The sequence below is a fragment of the Durio zibethinus genome, chromosome 9, assembly GCF_047325235.1.
Source record: "Durio zibethinus cultivar Kanyao isolate XHJ-2024 chromosome 9, ASM4732523v1, whole genome shotgun sequence".
Taxonomy (NCBI): domain Eukaryota; kingdom Viridiplantae; phylum Streptophyta; class Magnoliopsida; order Malvales; family Malvaceae; genus Durio; species Durio zibethinus.
The window spans coordinates 7,705,130-7,725,118 of NC_143170.1; the positions used below are offsets into that span (position 1 = coordinate 7,705,130).

Genomic DNA, 19,989 nt, shown 5'->3' on the forward strand with positions numbered 1-19,989 from the left:
ACTTGTCTACGTTCACAAAACAAATAATTTTTCTTCTATATATTAAGAAATTAAAGCATAGTAAAATCTCTCTTAATAGTTAGTCGATCAATCCAAAGATCCTTTAGCGACACCACAACATTACCTTTTAAAGACCTTTTAAAAACCAAAATGAGAAATTAATTAATAACCATCACAACATTTCTATTTAATGGCATTCATAAATTTGTGTGGCAAAAAGAAATAACTTTTTCTTTGTGGCCAGGGAGTTGAGACCTATAAACTTCAAGCATGCGAAGATATAAAGAAACTAATAAGAGAATAGAAATGGTCACGCAATCTTGGTGTCAAATTTTTGGGTTTTTTTGAAGAATAGGTCTATTTAGATGGGGCTCATAAGGAAATAAAAAATATATAGCCTTATCTCTCCTGGATTTTGGGCTAGGCCCAATAGGATCGGCACATCACTGATCTCATAATCGGAGACTGATGGTAAAGTATATTGTAGTAGACTAAATCAGATTTGGGCTTATTTTGGGTATGTAAGCATTGGACCTTAAGTCTTAAACCCAATTCATGGTGGCTAATTTCTAGTATCATTCTTGAAACGTTGAGTTGGAAGAATCCTATGTTACTTTTGAGAATGTAATTTTTCATTACCAAGGCACTTTTTTAGTAATAATATATCATACCTATGTTTAGTTCAGCTGATATGCATATAAAATTCTTTGTGTTTGGTTTACCAAAAGTATAAGATTCTTAATAATATCTTCTATTAAATTACTCTAAAAAAAAAAATCTGAACTTATTTATTGTGCCTAAATAACTAATATACCAACAACAACAAATATAATTTATGACAAAGGGATAAAAATACAAAGAAAAGTTTATAAGACGAATTATATACCAACAATAACTAATCAAGGATGAAGTCAGCGACAAACAGAAGCTAGTGTTAAGGGTGTAATCAAATTGAGTCGAGTCGATATAGTGAGAAGTTCGAATTCGAGTTCGACTCACAACTCGGGGCTCGATATTCGGCTCGAACTCTATAAAATTTTATTTTTCAAGCTTGAATTCAATTCGTGATCGAATTCGAGCTACTCGAATTCGCTCGATTAAGTTCGATTAATATATAAAAATAAGCTCGATTCATATATTCGACAAAAGTTCGATTATTTATGCTTGAACTCAAACTTAGATTTGAAATATTTTATTAATTAAAATAATAAAAATATATTTAAATATAAAAACTCGATTAAGCTCGTGGGTTACTTGAACCGGATATAAAAATATTCGAATTCGGTTCAATCGATAAGTCGAACTATTCGAGCTTGAGCTCAACTCGATAATAATTGAACCAAATTCAAATTTTCTTCGAATCGAATCCGAATAACTTAAGAATATTAAGTATCATTTACATCACTAGCCACTGCCCCTCCCAAAATTTTTCATCTCTTTGGCCCATCAAAATATTATGTTGGCCCCCTTTTTCCTTTAAAATTATTATTTAACATCTCTTTTATTCAATTTCTGTCTTCGGCCCTATAACTGATATTCCAACAATAATCACTTAGCAAAAACTACTTCCAACAGTGTAATATTATAAAAAAATATTTTGTTCTAAGCACCCAAATTTGTGTCACAATTTGAATTTATCAAGCATATATAAACACAAGTTTAAGAGCTGTTAATATACATCCACGACTTGCCCTTTCCAACGTAATGAAATGTTAACGTTAGAAAGAAAGGGAGACTCAATATCTTTCAAGCAAGAAAAATGAAGACAAGACAACATCATCATTCATCAATGACAGCACGAATTACTGCCCTAGTGGCTTGTTGGATTTGAATGGGACTAAAATCACTGCCAGTAACACCGATCTAATTTTTTATGAATATAAAATTTAATTAAATTATTCATATTATTAAAAATATTTAACAAATTTAAATTTTAAATCTCTATCTTTATAATTTTTTCTGATTTTTATTTTATAAAAAAATACTCTAACAACTTCTGATAATTTTTCTTGATTTTTATTTTATATATAAAAAAAAAAAAAAAACTCTAACAACTTCTAACTTCTACGTACTCCTTAACATGCCAATTAGGAACATAAACAGAAAAATGCGCACTCTCAACCACTTTTCTTGGGCGGCTTTGACAAAAAAACAAATAAATAAAAACGTAAAGGCAAGAGTCTAGGAATCGTTATTTTCAAAGCAAAAGATTGCAGGTATCGATATATATAAATCAAATTGTACAACTGTCTGTGACATTTAGTGCGAATTAAAATAGAAAATGAGGAGAAGAAGAAAAACATCGAAATCACCATAGCTGCCGCAGCACGAAATACGAACCACCATTTTATTTCAATGGTTTATTTTGTTTATCAATTAAGCGATCGGTTTGAAGACATAATCAAATCTTTTACGACCATGTGCATGACATGTGCCTTGGACAGATCAAAGTCCTCTTCTCCGTGAAAACCTCCCACTCTAAAATTTCCTACAACGTGCATTTCCTTCCCCTCCATCAACTTCAACAGCTCTATCTGACGGTCGATGAGTGGGTCCCCATCACAACCATTCACCAATACCTTCCATCCTAGCGACTTTATTTTCTCCAAGTCCTTTGACCCGCCATCCACCGTTGCATTGCAATACTCGTGCTCGCGGTCAACGCCATTAAGTGGCAAAGACAAATCCCACATCACATCGCTAACGACTGGTGGCAAAACTGGATCGTTCATCAACCTCAACTCTGACGCACTCCTCTGGCCTCCACCGAAGAATGGTTGATGCAAGATCAACCCTTTGATCTTCAAAGGTTCTAGCTCATGAACTAATCCTGCCGCACGTAGGCCTACATTGTAAGCTATGTTACCGCCCGCACTAGAACCCATTAGGAAACAATTAGAGAGATCAGCATACCCCGTCAACCACTCTTCTTGACTTGTTTTAATCCAGCGCAACGCTTCCACACCATCGTCATAAGCCGCCGGCAGGCGATGTTCAGGAGCGAGGCGGTAGTTGACTGACACGACGACAGCAGGGACAGTCTTGGCCAAGTCGGAGCAAGAGTCATGAAAAATGACCATGTCTGCACTCAAGAGAATGAACCCTCCACCATGGTAGTAAACTACGAGAGGCAACTTGTCTGCCGAGGAAGAGCTATCCAGCGCCTCACGGGGTAGAAATATACGTGCCCAAGTTTTGTTTGATGGGTTGATAGGGACGTCTTTGGAAAGGACTGGAGTGTGGCCTTGGGGATCATTTGGTTTTGGCCGAACACAGGGGATGCTGTTGAAGTTGCGTGTGAGGGTGCCATCAGGGTTGAGGACGATCTGAAGATACTCGAACGGATCCGTGATGGGTGCGAGAGGGCTTCGACCTGACATTATACTGATCAATTAATTCACTGAAACTAGATAGTTGTGGTTGTACAGTGTTGTGCTACTTTGTATATTTTCTTGGCTGTGAGTCCGGATTTATAATGAAGTCCAGCCTCGGTTGGGGGAAGATTGCCGCCTTCGCACATTTTTATTTTCATCGGTAAGTATGTTACAAAAGCTAAAAATGTTTTTTTAAATGAATAAATTAATTGCTATAATTCCTATAATTGATATAATTCTTGAAATGTCCACATATAATTATCATTCAGTGAGTATAAATACTACCATGTTTTTAATTAATATCCTGTATGGATGATGGATCCACTTCTTTTTTTTCTAAATTTTGATGTGACAATTGTTACAAGTAGAAGGTATTGAATATATACATGCTTCACATTTTGATTTTTCTTAATTTCATAGTCTTAATCTTTTTGAAGTAACAAATTGGGCCAAAAAACTTATATAATAATTGCTTTATTAGGCTGTAGCCCATCAAATATTTCTGCAAACTGCTATATCAGTTTATCATTATAATTTCTTTCGTGCATTTGATAGTAGGATCAATTTTTTGTCTGGTCTTTTATTTTTTAAAATAATTTATTATTATTATTATTATTATTATTATTATTTCTTTCAGAAAATAGATAATTATCACATTAACTATCCTCTGCTTGCTTTTCAATTAAAAAAACAGCACCAAATTTCTAATCTGCATTTATTTAAGCCACTGCACGCCATCCATCGCAGTTGAAAACGATCAATTCAGTCTCAGCAGATCAAATAAACCGCTTTAAGACCAAAAAAAGTGCCTTGGCCTTAGCAGGCTGCGTAAAATCCACTCCATGATAATCTCCTGCATGAAAATGACTCGCTACCTTTACTCCCTTCTCTTCCATCAACTTGACAAGGCCAACCTGACAGTCAATCAAAGGATCCCCATCACATCCAGTCACCAGCACCCTCCATCGCACGGAAACCAGATTCTCCAAAAGCGTTGACCCCTTGCCTGCCGTTGGATTACAATACTCGTGATCACGGTCAGCGCCATTGGGCAACGCCAGTTCCCACATCAGGTCGCTCACACCTGGTGGCAAGATGGGATCATTGACCAACCTTAACTCTGACTCAGCCTTTTTGGACCCACCAAAGAATGGTTGGTGCAATATTAGCCCTTGGATCTTTAAGGCTCAAGATCATCGACTTCTTTGGCTGTGCGTAATCCTGCATGGTAGACAATGTTGCCACCTGAACTTGACCCCATAAGGAAACAAGTAGCAAAATCCGCATACTTTGTCAACCATTCCTCTTGGGTAGTTTTGATCCAGTGCAACGCTTCCATGGCATCATCATAAGCTGCTGGAAGCCGATGCTCAGGAGCAAGACGATAGTCAACGGACACAATTATAGCTTGGAGCTCCAAAGCCATGTTTGAGCAAAAAACATGGAAAATTGTTGATGCTGCGCTGCATTGGATGAACCCTCCTGCATGGTAGTAGACTATGAGAGGGAGCTTCTTTGCACTGGAAGAAGTATCAAGTACTTGCCGCCGGGGCAGGAATATGCGAGCCCAAGTGTGTTTTCCTTGGTTGAAAATGATGTCCTTGGATAGAACTGGGATGGGTTGGTTTGGATCAGGTGTGGCTGAGGTGTTAGGATACCTATTGGCGTTGCGTGTAAGAGAACCGTCAGGATTAAGGGTGATTTCGAGGCGCTTGTAGGGATCATCGACGATGATGGGATCGGGAGAAGGGACTGTTGGTGTTTGGCTTGACATTGCAGAGTATTTTGATGAGGTTTCTAGTTTTGTTTTTTCTTTGAACTCTATGGCGTGGCTCAAATTATAAAGACAGCTAAGAGATTTGCTCGGTGAGCAATATTAGAAAGTCAAAAGGATTCTTCAACCAATCTCTTCGTCCTGACAGAGTGGCCACTGGCCATGTTTGTCAAACAATTTTTTAGAAATTCCGTGCAAGGCAAGTAGTGACGTTTTGGGAGAACACATGGCTTATTAAGTTGGAATGAAGCTTCGTTTTTCTTTTTATTCATTTTCTCATACTCTGATAACCACAGAGGTTGGAGAAAAATCTTAAATCTTTTCAAACAGAGAACAGGGCCTGGCCTATGATTACTACATCACGGGAAACGAAGTCCAAATGGATGATTCAGGTTTGATTCTTTTAAAAGTACAAGCCTAAGAAGAATAGGCCCTTGCACGGGGTGGCTTAATTTGGGCTTTGGAAACCCAAATGGAGTCGCTCTAAGCTATCATTATTAATGTTTTTATACAAATCAATCGCAAACAAAGATATCCAATTTATCATACTTAATAAGAAATTTGATTTTTTATTAAAATATAATAATGAAGATGAGGATAGATATAATTTTAAATTTTTATTGAGTAAGGAGATAGAAACAAGTAATATAGTACTTGTCTTGTACCTATAGTCTACATATATATTTATATATATTTAGTAAATAATTTTTTATTAAATAATATAAATTATTACTTTAGATTAATTAAAATTAATATATTTTTATTAAAAAAATATATATTAATATATATTTATAAAAATTATGTAAATATACAAGATAAAAATTAAAAAAATTAAATTTATTATTATTTTTTTAAAATTATGAGTATGAAGATTATCTTTACTCATTAAATGCTAACAGAGATGTGGATAAGAATAAATTTAAAATATTTATTTGGTATGAGTATAAAAATGCATATAATATAAAAATTCAAGGATAGGGATAAAAAATTTTCTATTTTATTTATACTTTATCTATTGACATCTCTAATCTCAAAAGAAAGGGGGTGAACAAAGAAAGAAGTATCTTAACATAAAAAAGAGTAAAAATTTTGAGAAATATTAATATACTAAGTAATTAAATTGCAAGCCAACTGTATAAAAATAACAGCGTAAAAAGCTAAATGGGAAGTTCCTAATGCCATGGAAATAGAAGAAATTTATGGAAACTTTTGCAAAAAGCCAAACATCAGCAACTTTTGCTTGAAACTTTTATCTAAAATTAAGAACCTTGCTGGCCTTCTATATCTCTGTGTATTATATGAGGATTGGCCTCAAGATCATGCAAGTATCTTTAAAAAAATAAATAAATAAAAGGACACATTTAAAAACAAAACTTTAGCCATCAGAGGCAAGTTGGCCATGCAGATGAGTGATCAAGCTGTGTTTAGGCGTGTAATCCCTCGAAGCCTTTATATCAAAATCCGCCTTTGCCAATCTTGTTATCGATGTGGAAGTTGTTTGCTGCGTGCAGAAGCTCCTTGAGCGAGTAGATTTCCCAGGGTTAATCCCTTCTCTTATTCACCCTTTAATCAAAACAATTAAAAAAAAGTTCAAAAAGCAACAGCAAATTAACCCAGAAATTCTCTTCTCAAAATTGTAACATGGATGCAAGAAAAGCTTATCCTGATTTCTTCTTTTTCTTTTTCTTTATATATATATATATATATATATATATATAGATATATGTATGTATGTATGTATATGCTCGTCCTTGATCGAAAGCACCCAAATTTGACATCTTTTTATGTAATTCTTGGATCCTCTTCTTCAAATATTTTCTGTAATTCATTGCCTCGTTCATGACACAGCTCGCTTCCCCTGTAACGCCCTCTCCCCATCAAGAAAAACCCCAGCAATATATAATTATTTCCTTACAGAAAAATCTTATGATCTCCAAACTTCAAAGATAGTTAATTTTGAATAAATATGTACCAATGTGTAAAGAGTAGCTATTTCTTGAGAACACTACTCAAAACCTAGTAAAGTCAATCGACATGTGATGGAGGAATATCAGAGATTACTTCCCTCTATGGAAGCTTCCCCAGATCTCAAATTTTGTTGCAGAAAATCTTCATGGTGGGGAATATCTGAGATTTCGCACAGGAAGTCATCACGTTGATTAGAAGGGAACATTGAACAAAGACTCTTCCAGGGTTCAAAGCCTTATCTTTGCAGGGATAATGGTAGTTTAAGTAAACAGAATAAAAGATACACTTGTATAAGGGCGCTCTTGTCCTCAAGCTTTGTTTTAGTATAATAATGTCGGATACGCCTTGTTTCTCTTTCTCAGTCTTTTTTTTTAAATCTCTAATCAAACAATGATACTACCTACCAATCATATGCAAATGATAAAATTGAATAATATTATTTTAAAATTGGAACTAAATAAAAAGTTTGTCAGTGTGAACAATCTCAAATGAAAACAAGAAGGAATCTTCAATAACTACGTTTTTTGCCGCAATTTGAATTTGTCCACAACTAGAAAATTTATACTGTGCATAAATTTTTGTATGTCAATTTGTATAAATTAATGTAGCATGCACGTGAGATATTGTTTTTGAGGTACAAATTCCTTATCCATTATTATAAAAATCATTCTCAAAAAAAAAAGAAAAAAGCTAAACAAAAATTAAAATTGTACCCAGCAATGATCTTATAAGAGGAGAAATCTATAAATAATGCCTATGTATGGCAGAGGAGGGCAGCAGCGTCAATACAAATATCTAAATGACACACGAATTTCATATAATTATGGGAAAAACTATATATATGTTTGACCGGCTTATGATTTATAAAGATTGTAAAAAATGTAAAATACAAACATTAGCTTAGCTGTTTCGTATACATTAAATGTTCTATAAACGGAGTGGTTATCATTAGAAAAAAAATTAATTAGGTCATATGTAATTAATCATGTCCATCGAGCAAGCACTAATTGCTATTAGAAAGAGAAACCAATGTCATTGAGAGGGTGACTATCACTTGATTTTAATTATAATTTGATCTCAAACAATGATCATTAATTTAAAAAAAATAACTAAGAAGCATAATAAAGAGTGTGCCCAAGACTTTCCATTATTGAATTGTTTATTTATTCGCCTAGTACTCTCCCTCGTGATCATGGCCAACCCCTTTATCTTTTAAGATTCCTTTCCCTTATTGAAAAAGTAAAATTCTTTTTGAAAGTTTGTATGGGCTTTGAATCAGTGTGGATGAGTCGATCAATTAAGGCAAATGGGGTTCCTAATGCCCTATGTTTCCCCAACTACTAATAAAATCCGGGATCTTGTTAACTCATAAACTTTGGTTTAGGACCAACTCCTTGCTTTTCAATTTTAATAACTTATCTTTGAAATGGATTGTTGGGCACAGCCAGTTTAGCATCCCATAATGGGGAAAGTGGGCAATGAGTGGCTTTCATCCTTTATTTTTAAAAAAGTGATACCAAACAATGACTTGAGGTCTAGATGCATGCGACTTCCCCCTACCCTTTCCTTATTGGTAGCTTTAGTTTTCTCCTATGCCATCCTACTCTTTTGGGAAAGTTCAGTTTCATCCACCGCTTAACGACATTTATAAATTGAACCCAAAAGAATATTGGTATGTATGGAATGTTGTTAAGCCAAAAAAAAGTAGCGGATGGGCACACGATGAATTGAGGCTAAATTAGATTATTCACTGGTGACCAATCATGAGATAACATTAATTGATCAATACTCACATTTTATAAAATCTAAATAATTATCATGGGTCGATTGGTATTGTTGTCACTTTTATGTTTTTGAATATTTTATTTTATTTTATTTTAATGATTATTGCTGAATTATAAATAATCTAAGTAATTGTCATCGAGAAATTAACGACTATAAAATACAGTTTCTCTTGTTTTTTTTCCCACGAGTATTAAAAAAAAAATGAAAACGTTAAACAGGCATGCTTATATGTATGAATGATACACTTTTTTTGGTTATACTACAAATAAGAATGACGAGAAATCTGATCACTTGTTTCGTGGATTCCTTTCCCTCTTCCTTGGCGGCATTGGCACATACAAAAAAATAGCTTCAGCATAATTTCAAGCCATTTCTTTGTCTTTTAACTGTAATCTCTAGTTGATATGCCAAAACTCTAAGACAAAACAGCAATGAACAGAGGGAAATAAAAAATCATTTTGCCATATGAAGGATGTCTTTAAATAAATTTACAATCATCAAAAGATAAAAGGCAAAAACCTTTTTTTTTTAAAAGGTTTCACATAGTGAGAAGTGGTAGGTTCAATTATTCAATAATTTTCATTTGGATAAAAAATTGATAAAAAAATGTTTAATAAGTATATCTATCAAGTGTTTGAAATTGAAATTTTCATTTTTAAGAAACAAGATTTAGAAGAAAGATATAACTATGAATAGTTATATAGTTTGGTGAATAATATTGGACTCTTAATTTTCATAACTAATTTAGATTTCTCTGATAATCTCAAATATATAAATATATAAAAAAAAAACTAGCTTTTTTAACCATACAATGTACGGGATTTTTATAAAATTTTTTCATAAATTTAAATTTATTTTTTAATTATTTATTTAATATATAATCATATATTTATAAATGTTAAATTACAATTAATTGATAATTTATACATAACATATTATAAATGATATTATTCATCTAAAAAAAGTCTAAACTTTTGTAAATTTTCAAGAATTATAAAATTTTTTCATTAAAAATATTTTTTTCAATTTATTTGTTAAATATAGAAAATGTTGTTATCGTTTTTTTCTTGTTTGATAAAAAATCAAGAATCAATATTTAAATAGTTAAAATTAATAATTTTTTTATCATAATGTTGATTAGGTGGTGTATATATATATATATATTTGATTGAATAACAAATCACAATTATTAATTTTGTTATAACCATTTGCTTTTTATTAATTCTCATTTTGATACAAATATATTGGGCTAACAATTATTTCTATATATGTTAACAAAATAAAATTATTTTTTAGATAAAAGGAAAACAATAATTCTTTATGTTATGCTTTAAAAAATTTTTTGAATTTTTTTTTTATTTTTAATCATTTTTAACATAATTGATAGTATTTTTTGTGAGTTAGATATAGTAGTAGTGATCATCATTCTTCTCATATCATTCATTGCAGACAAAAAAATTTAATAATAAAAAGTATAGCTAAAGAAAATAGAGAATATAAATTTACATATTAATTTGTCAATATTAAATATTTACAATAATAAAAGCAAATATGTTAATAAATTAACAGAGAATAAAAACATTAAAGAAATGAATAAAACAAAAATATATATAATACAAAAGGTTAATTATAATCAATCTAAGCAAAATTAAAAATAGTTATGAACTAAGAAGAAACAAATAAATTAACCAAATATATAATATAAAAATATTTGAATTAGAACATAAATAAAACATTATATTTGTTTTCAAAGTAAAAACATATTTTTATCTAACTTTTTTAATCAACATTCAAATGTTTCATATTTTCATATAAAGATATAAGCTTTTATTACTTTGAAAATAAATACTTTCTAGTCAATAATTTATTAACTTATCTAAAAGTATTAAATTTAAATAGTCTATTAAATAATTTTTAATTTTTGATAGATTTTGATTGAATTTAAATAATTATCTAAAAATATTAAATTTAAATAATTTATTAAATAAAATTATTTGACAAAAAATAAAATTTTATTAAGTATATATATTTGAAACTGTCATTAAATTTAAAAAGAAAAGATAAATTATGATTTAATATATTTGAATTCAAATCTTATGCAAAAATTTTAATTTTAGGTAGATCTTGATTTCAATTTAAATAATTATCTAAAATATTTAATTTAAATAATTTATTAAAAAATTTTATTTGATAAATAAAATAATATAAATATTATCTCATGTGTCATTAAAAGAAATTATCCACCTAAACATTCACATAAGTAATTTTGATTATATAACCTTGTATGTTGTAATATAATATATATATATATATATTAGATTTAAAATTTTAATTTATATTATTTTTTATATTATATATAGATAAATAAAAATAATCATAATCATTTATAATTTGTAGTTTAAAATTAAAAAAATTGTCTATATATAAATTATTATGAAAAATTCTAAATAAGCATTATGAAAGTTTTAAATTATGAAAGTAAAATTATATACAAATATCAATGAGAAAGTTAATCCCTTATTCACAATTATATAAATTTTTAAAAGAATATATTATTTTAGTATAAAAACTAAAATTTACACATGTAATATATCACGAAAGACTTTTTCATATTTAATTTTGAAACTTTATCTTATCAAATTTTTATGACGAAAAAAAGAAAATATTGATTGTGAAAAAAAATCATAAATATATATTTAATAATTATTTAATTTGAAAATATCTAAAATTTTAAAAATTTAGCTTATCTAAGTTTAATTTTAAATTAAGATAAAAGAAGTTAGTATAATTTAAAATTTAGATGTGTGTAATTTTAAATTAAGATAAAATATTTTTCTTTTTTTATTTTAAATTATAAAAAAATAAAGACAAAAATTTAGTAAATAACAGTGATTCAACCATAAATTTTTTTTATTTAAATTTATATGAATTTTAATTTAGAGGGTATATAATTTCTTGTTATTTCTAAGATTTAGGAATTTAACCTTTAAAAACTATTTGAATTGGATAAGAGTGAACTATGAAAAGATATATTTTATTAGATTTAAATTAAGATAAATCTTATACATTTTGAAAGATTTTAATAAATGAAAATTTTGAAACTTTAAAATTTTTAAAAATTAAATAATTGATTTAATAAAGTTATTGAAAAAAATCTTACGTGTCAATAATATAGGTTGTCTATCTAAGCATCCACATAAGTAAATTTTATCAAATTTTTATGTATGTTGTAATATAATATTATATATGATATATATACTAACACAATTAAATAAAAAAAGTTCATTTCCTTAAACTAAGCCACAACATAGAAATCGAAATTTGTAGTTTTTTTTTTTTTTTTTGTTCATTCCCCTACTCTTTGGTTCCACATATATGCTATATATTAATGGCCCTAAATGTGTACATATCTATGTTGAATTACCGTAGGCGTTTCCTCTATAAACAACCACATACATTCCAAATGCAGAAAATGCATATAGCTTCACATATGTTTTTCCAAAATGAATTTAATTGAGTGGATGTATCTTATAATATGTTATACATACTTAACTAATTATCTGCTATGATATGCAATCAGAAAATATTGAACTTTCCTAGCTGGCAATCACGTATAAAAATAATTTGAATCCAGCTATGCATAGAAGTTTTTTTTTTTTTTTTGGTACTTTAAACTATTGGGATCAAACACTAATGACAAGAGTAGAACTAAGGGTTTAACATTGTACCGACAAATCACACGCGGCGGTCGGCAAGCTTTGCATAAAAGTTGGTAGTCAACAAAGAAAGCAATCACTAAGCTGAACAATAAATAGAACGAAAATGGAATAAATTAACGTGTAGGACAACATATGCATTGCAGTTCATTAAAAAAAAAAATGGAACTTAATTAGTTTGGATTTAAAAATCTCTTGCCAGAAATTTGACACAACTCATGATTCTAATATTAATAGTTGTTTTTGACCATGGATCATCTACCCCAATTATCCCCAGTCTAAAAAAACTCGGCATGCGGTAAAAGGTAATGTACAGTAACCTAATAATTCTTTGCTCTCTTCAATACATACATATAGGAGCAACCTTCTAAGCTTTAAATTTTCGAACAGAACATAGAAATCGGACCTAGGAAAATCGTATGAAATGGATTTATATATGAAAAAACTCCATTCAAATAACTCGAATCTCTTGAATGTTTGAAAGTTATTCTTCTATATATCATCCAACTACAACTTGTGTAGATAATGACCAAAAAAAAAAAAAAAAGAAGAAGAAGATAATGCAATTTCTTTAAATACAAGCTGGTGGTATGTTTTTAAGTTTGAAGAGCTCATATAAGTTTTTCTATCTAAATTTTATTCTCACTTTTTTTTTGTTGACTTTAAGCAGCTTGCAATATGCAGATATGACAATTGAGATAACAGCCGCTGAATTAGGCAAACTTTCTCATATAATTATTATAACTTTAAAGATTACAGGAAATTCCTTTATAAATTGCATATGCCTTTAAAAGAAACATTAAACCAATTCTAAATTATTGCTACTCGCTTGCACTTTTAAGTCATCAATGTATCTTAACAAAAATTCAAAGTATTGAACGTTAATCAAATGATAGTTTGAACCTCTTGACAAACATGCATATGCATGTAAACATTTCCACTTGTCAATTAAACTTTTTCTTGACAAAAAGTTAAGTTGAAATTACTATATTAACTCAAAGCTAGAATATATATATATATATATATATATATAGAGAGAGAGAGAGAGAGAGAAAGAAGCTGGTAAATATTGACGCTAAAGGGAAAGCACAACACTTGTACCTAGTAGATCAAATCCTAATTCTAGCGGCTGGGAAAGAAAACTGCAATGGCAAATTTAATTTGTATATATATCAACATATTATAATTGCAAATCTTCTAATCATGTTCTACTGCAAGGAGCCAAGGCCGGCCTACTTGATTGTGGATGTATGTCATGAGTTGAATACAGCGATTCTATCAGTGTCTAGTCAGCCACATTACAGAAAAGTACAATTAGCTTTCGCTGATTATGCAGCAAGGAAGCCTCTCTATAGCTGAAATTATCCTACAATCCATTCAACTAAAAAGTTTTGAGATTTTGATGATATCAGCATGAGGTGGAGCTAAATTCAGTTCTCAAGCATAAAAAGAAAAAAAAAATGGATAAACAATGAAGTTAATCTGGTTCTCATTAACGTGCAATGCATGTAAAGACAGTTAATGTTTGCCTAGTTTATCACTTCATTGATCTAAAAAGGGAGGGTATAATAGCAAACACCACATTAAACTCCACTCCACTCCACTCCACTCCACTCCTCTGGTACATATGATAACAGGTAAAATAAATGTGCAATACAAATGTAGACGAAGGACCATTATCGTTTCAGGAGATGTTCAGGGATGATCTAATAATATTAATACTTAATTTCTACCAAGTTTTTCTGAAAGCAAAAAAGCTCGCAAAAGATGGAATGTGTCAGATATATTATATGGAAAGGAACGACCTTACTGAAATCATAATCAAAACGTGGGAGCTGTGATGGGAAAATCTCCAATAAAGAACATATATACGGTTTGGTAGCTAGGAAAATTGACTCAAATACTAAATTTCTTCATTTAGTTTCTGCTCCAGCCCAGGTACATCGACGCATGTCAGATCACTGACCTGTAACAGGCAAATAAAGGGTTGCAGTTGGTTAGCAGCCTGATAACCATATAAAAAACCCTAACCTAGTAGTCAATGAAAGATCATACCTCAGATTGGATGGTGTGAATCAGTCCTCCATCAATTCTGGTAGAAATACAGTTAACAACATCAAGTCCTTCCTCAAGCAATAGTTCTAGCACCCTTGAGAGGGTCAAAGCTTGAGCTCCAAGACCGGTGCTGATCACAACTTCAACGCCATCCAAAGATAGGCGAACTACAGCACTGCTTGGGAAAGAGTTCTTAGAGCTCATCCGTTGGTCAAAACCAGTCGCATCTAATAGCTTCTTTAATTCATCTCTCTTGGCACTCAGTTCATCAATCCTTTTCTGCAGATCTTTTATATAGGTCACTGCTCCGTTCATATGATCTGATATGGTACGCTTTCCCTGAAACCCCATGAAAAGTAACCCTAAACTCATAATTATGCCAAACCCGGAGTGCAGTTTCTTCAATTGTAGAAGAAGAAAAAAAGTAGCAAGTAGATACAGCAGTACTGATGTAAAAAGCAAAAAATAGGTATCCATTAATTTGAAAAGTAAATCTAAATATTTGAACAAACAAGGTCAATTCGAATACAAGCTGTTCACCCTGATGTACTCAGGAGGGAGAAGAGTTCGGAGAGAAGCATAGAGGGCGGCCATTTCTTGCCTTCTTTGCCTCTCAATATCCCTATGCATCGACTTTTTCTTATCATCATCATTACTATTTTCTTTCTGGTCACTTGCCAAAAATTTTCGTTGCTGGCTCCTACTTCCCATATTGCTGTACAGATTACTACCACTCCTGCCACCCTCTGGAACATAATCCAAAATTTTATCTTGTGGGGTTGTGTTTTGAGGGTCGGAATTGGAAGGAATCTGGAAGAATATCTCATCCATGACTTCGGTGTAAACGGAACAATAGAGGGGACTGGGAGTATTCCTTTTCCAATTTCTGTTGATTGTTTTAACTTTGTTTTGGCTTTGGGATTGGGGACAGGATTTTCTCCCAAGTGGGCAAGAAGATGACAGGCAAAAGCAGTGGATACGTTTGTTAGGGTGTGAGATCTTGGATGGGTCCGAAGATGTCAAGATTCCCTATAATCCTCAATCAGGATAATAAGATGATCAGATTTATTGAAAAAAAAAAAAAGATTATGAGATATGAACTGATATCTCTACCCATATTATATAGTATATCCCTTGTGGACATTGTATTTTATGTGTATAACTGATAATTATGCCACCTACCCTCAATTTTTTAAAAAAATTGTTTTATAAGCCTTATCTTTCAAGAAATCAAATATTGTTATTTTTCATATTACAATCAGAACAATAAAAGAAGACAAGGGTCCCTAAATCTTGATAAGTTGTTTCTTAGTAGGTAAATTACTTCCAAGGTTCTTAAAATTTGATGTGAGTATCATTTTAATCCTTGAAAAAAAAAAGAAAAGAAAACATGTTAGTCTCTATATTTTGATACTCGTAACAAAATGATCCTTCCATCAACAAAATTGTCATTAAATGCTAAAATTACAAAAAAAAAATGATAATAAAACTTTTTTACTTAGTACTAATAATTTTGATAATTATATAAAGATAAAATTATTTTTTACCCTTAATTTGTTAAATAAATATTTTTTGGGGTATAGTTTTAGAATAGAAAAAAGAAATTTGTATCTTGGAAGCAAAAATTACCTATTTTTCTTCAAATTTATTTATTATTTGTTTAAAACAAACAATTATAAAATATTTCATCATTTATTTGTCATTTATTTTATTATGTTTCATCATCATAAAATATTAGTTTACAATTTTTAATGAAATATTATACATTTCGCACTGTCACTTATTATTAGAAAATGATGAATTTAATTATTTTGGACCGCAAGCAAGGATTTTCAAAACTGAGCCATACTTGAATGATACTTTTAAAGTTTCGTTTAAGGTCCAATTTGACTCATCCATTGAAATTCGAATAAGCTCATTTTACTATTAAAAATTAAAATATTAAAAAATTTTATATTAATATTTTTATATTTTTTTAAATATATTTTAAAATACAAATTAAATTAAAATATTTTATTAATAAAATAATAATTCGATCAAGTCAAACTTAGGCTTTAAAAATCATATTCAAAACTCGAGTCAAGCCTAACTTATTAATTTTGTTAATAGCTCAATTTATGGATAAGTTTAATAACAATTTAGTAAATTTTTTCCTAAGAAAATAAAAATATTAATTAATTTAAAAATTAACCTAAAAAAGAACAATAAAAATACGTTAAACTTAATATCCAAAAAAATAGATTTTATCAAATTTTTATTTTTTATAATTATTTTATCGTTTAACCTTAATTTATAATATTATCAATCTATTGTCCTATTTTGTAACTTTTCTTTGACCTTTTTTGGTGGACGAAAGGGTTGTTTCATCACAACCATCAAAATATGGGGACCAACATGTTCCTTTTGAAATTTTAGAGATCAAAATGATACTCAGATTATGGAAGTAATTTATACATTTTAATTTTAAAGATAAATGTGCTATACAATTACAAATTTTTTCCCTTTTATAAAATATTAATTGCGCTAACCAATCATCCAAAAGATAAACACATGAACAATAAAGATACAATGTTTATATGATTTTAATGAGTTTTGCTAGCCAATTTGACCACATAATATGATATAATCTTTTTATATTTCACTAATTTCATCTATCATAATGTATAAATCTATAGACCTATTACTAGACATAAACTTAAGGAGTTGTCACTAATTTTTTTTTAGGTGCGATTAATTACTTAATTAAATTTATTATATTTTAAAGAGAAATCTAAACTTGATTTAGGTATTTTTAAATGGTAGATTCTAACATACTAAATCAGATTTTAGATTTAGAAGTGTAGTTACACGAGAGAAAAATTACAGCACCCTTATAATACCCATTTAAAGAACGGTACTAGTTTAATTTTAAGTTATCCAAGCCTTAGAATATCTTTATAATTTATCAAATAATTTAATTATTGAAAATTAATTTTAAAATTACTTCAATAGTTTGATAGCAATTTAAGATAATTTTTTTACCTCAAAAGTATTTATGGAGACTAGTATCTTATTTTGAAGAGACTTCATCATCGAATTCATTTAATTTTTGTGAAAAAACTTTTATTTGTGATAACCAATCAAAATCTAATTTTTATAAGAAATAATTTATTTTCAGAAATGTTTTCTAAAATGTTGATAATATTTTCTATCAAGAATTATCTTTTAATAAGTTGGTAGGATTTTAACAAATATGTGTTTAAGAAAATTCATTAAGTCCTCTAATAGTTTGATAAGATTTAATTTAATATTTAAATCCTCCAATAATTTAGTAGGATTAAAAAAAAATTGAAAACTCTCTTTTTATTTTAAAAGAAAAACAATCAATTAAAATAAATAAAAATTATCATGCAAATAAATTCTTGCAGTATCAAGCAAAAATATAGTATATCATGTAATAATATAATATATAAATTATCATACAATTAATTAATAATAATAATAATAATAATAATAATAATAAATAAATAAAATATCATAAATAATTTGACCCTTTTTTTTATCATATTAATTCAATCACGTAATAAAAACAAAAAATAAAAATATGCAAAACACAAAAAAAAAAGAAAAAGAAAAAATAGGAATAAAATAAAAATCAAAACTAAAAATTAAAAGAGAACTGAAAAGCCAAACCGTGCGATTCGAATTGGGTTTGCAGCATGGGTCAACATGCGAGTCGTCGGGTTCACACATGGGTTGGGCTTTGCAAAAACGACATCGTATTTCTTCTGTATGAAAGGCAAAATTTTAGTTTTTTTCTCAGATTTTCTTAATCCCCTTTCTCTCTCTAACTAAATTTTTCTCTAACTTCTTTCTACACGTTCAACCGGGGAATTCAAACAAACATAGAAAATTCAACTGGCCATCCAAAAATTCAAAGTTACCCAAAAAATTTCAAGAACTCTTATATCGACCACCGTGAAACCCTTCCAACTATCGTGTAATCAGTTGAAAAATTCAAAAAATCACTGAAAAATTCATACAAAGCCTAGAAAACCCAGAAATTCAAACAAGTTCATAAAATCCAAAATTCACTAAAAAAAAAAAAAATCCAATCCTAGAACTCCAAAAATTACCCAAACCTCAATCTAAACTAAAAACCAAGAATCAAAACACTAACTTCCAGAAAACTTTGGCAATCCCAAATATTACGATTTCCTCAAAACCCAATTCTAAAAGTTAAAGAAAACCCCAAAATGAATCTCCAAACAAAATTCAAACCCAGAAAATTTTTGTACATTCCAATAGTTAGAATTTGCTTATTGCCTTTTGTCTACCCCGTTTTTGTGTGTGCCTTTTTTTGTGTTTGATTTATGTATAATTCATTATTCTTATAGAGATTGAATCCCTTTCAATTTTAAAAAATGAATCAATTCAATTGAATTTGGTTTGATTTGATTTTTTGAGAACTAATTTTCGATGATTTCCTCTTTCATATGAAATCATTAATTCCAAATTTTGAATCCAAGATTAAATCACAGGTTTCCTTTAAAAAATCACACGTTTTTATTTTCTACTTTCCTTTTTTTGGACTTTTGATTTTTTTACTAAAATTAAAATTAAAATTAAGATTAAAATTAAAATTAAAATCAAAATCAAAATTAAAATTTTTTGGGCCTTTATCCCATTGGGTCCAAATCCTTTTAATCGAGGCTCAATTTATTGTCAAAGGCTCGTTTTCAGTCCCAAAAAAATTTTTCCAGACGAAATGGGGTTTCTACACCCTCACTTATCTTTTTTGAATTCTAATTCAACACTTCAAATTTAACATTTCAATTTTATAAAAAGCCCCTATAAACTTGAATAGTATTTGAAAGAGTCAAGCAAGTTTGAGAGGCCTTGCCTAATTAATTAGTAAAGACCTACTGAGTCAGGTTCGGGATTTTGCCTTTTGTGTGTGTTATTTCTTCGACTTCATATATTTTTATCTAGTATTTTCTTTCAGTTTTATTCCAATATCTTCCTTACTTAGCACCGTTATATTATCCCCAAGGGCGGAGCCCTATTGTGCGCAATGGGGTTTTTAGTTCTCTCTGAGTCCAAAAAAATAATAATAATAATAATAATATATGAAGTCATGTGTTTTTGTCTTAGATAAAGATAAACAGAATTTCATTGAACCAATTTATTTGTTGTTAAGACTTGTATTGATTTTATCCGCAGTAATTATTAAAGTAGAGAGAGTATTTTCATCAATGAATATTCTTATAACTGCTTTGCATAATCAAATAAAACATCAAAGATAAAATGATAATTTAATTGTGTACATTTGAAAAAT

General features: G+C 29.5%; 2 protein-coding genes and 1 pseudogene across 2 annotated transcripts; all 3 read right to left on the reverse strand.

The window, feature by feature from the left end:
- Positions 1-2,193: 2,193 nt before the first annotated feature.
- LOC111316614 (carboxylesterase 20-like) lies at positions 2,194-3,884 on the reverse strand. The gene has a single exon (XM_022918636.2). The coding sequence runs from the start codon at positions 3,378-3,380 to the stop codon at positions 2,373-2,375; it is 1,008 nt and encodes a 335-aa protein (XP_022774371.1). The 5' UTR covers positions 3,381-3,884; the 3' UTR covers positions 2,194-2,372.
- An 87-nt stretch (positions 3,885-3,971) lies between these two features.
- Positions 3,972-5,323, reverse strand: LOC111316620 (carboxylesterase 20 pseudogene; annotated as a pseudogene).
- An 8,954-nt stretch (positions 5,324-14,277) lies between these two features.
- LOC111316626 (transcription factor bHLH36-like) lies at positions 14,278-15,605 on the reverse strand. Its single transcript, XM_089766197.1, has 2 exons — positions 15,213-15,605; positions 14,278-15,011 (listed from the first exon to the last, which is right to left on the reverse strand). The coding sequence occupies exons 1-2, from the start codon at positions 15,501-15,503 to the stop codon at positions 14,667-14,669; spliced, it is 636 nt and encodes a 211-aa protein (XP_089622323.1). The 5' UTR covers positions 15,504-15,605; the 3' UTR covers positions 14,278-14,666.
- Positions 15,606-19,989: the final 4,384 nt, after the last annotated feature.

What these genes read in the sequence shown, in the direction of transcription:
- LOC111316626 (XM_089766197.1), bottom strand. Translation starts at nt 15,503, where the DNA reads ATGGATGAGATATTCTTCCAGATTCCTTCCAATTCCGACCCTCAAAAC. An exon ending in TCCCTCCTGAGTACATCAGG is followed by an intron (nt 15,012 to 15,212) that starts GTGAACAGCTTG and finishes ATGGGGTTTCAG; the next exon opens with GGAAAGCGTACCATATCAGA.
- LOC111316614 (XM_022918636.2), bottom strand. Translation starts at nt 3,380, where the DNA reads ATGTCAGGTCGAAGCCCTCTCGCACCCATCACGGATCCGTTCGAGTAT.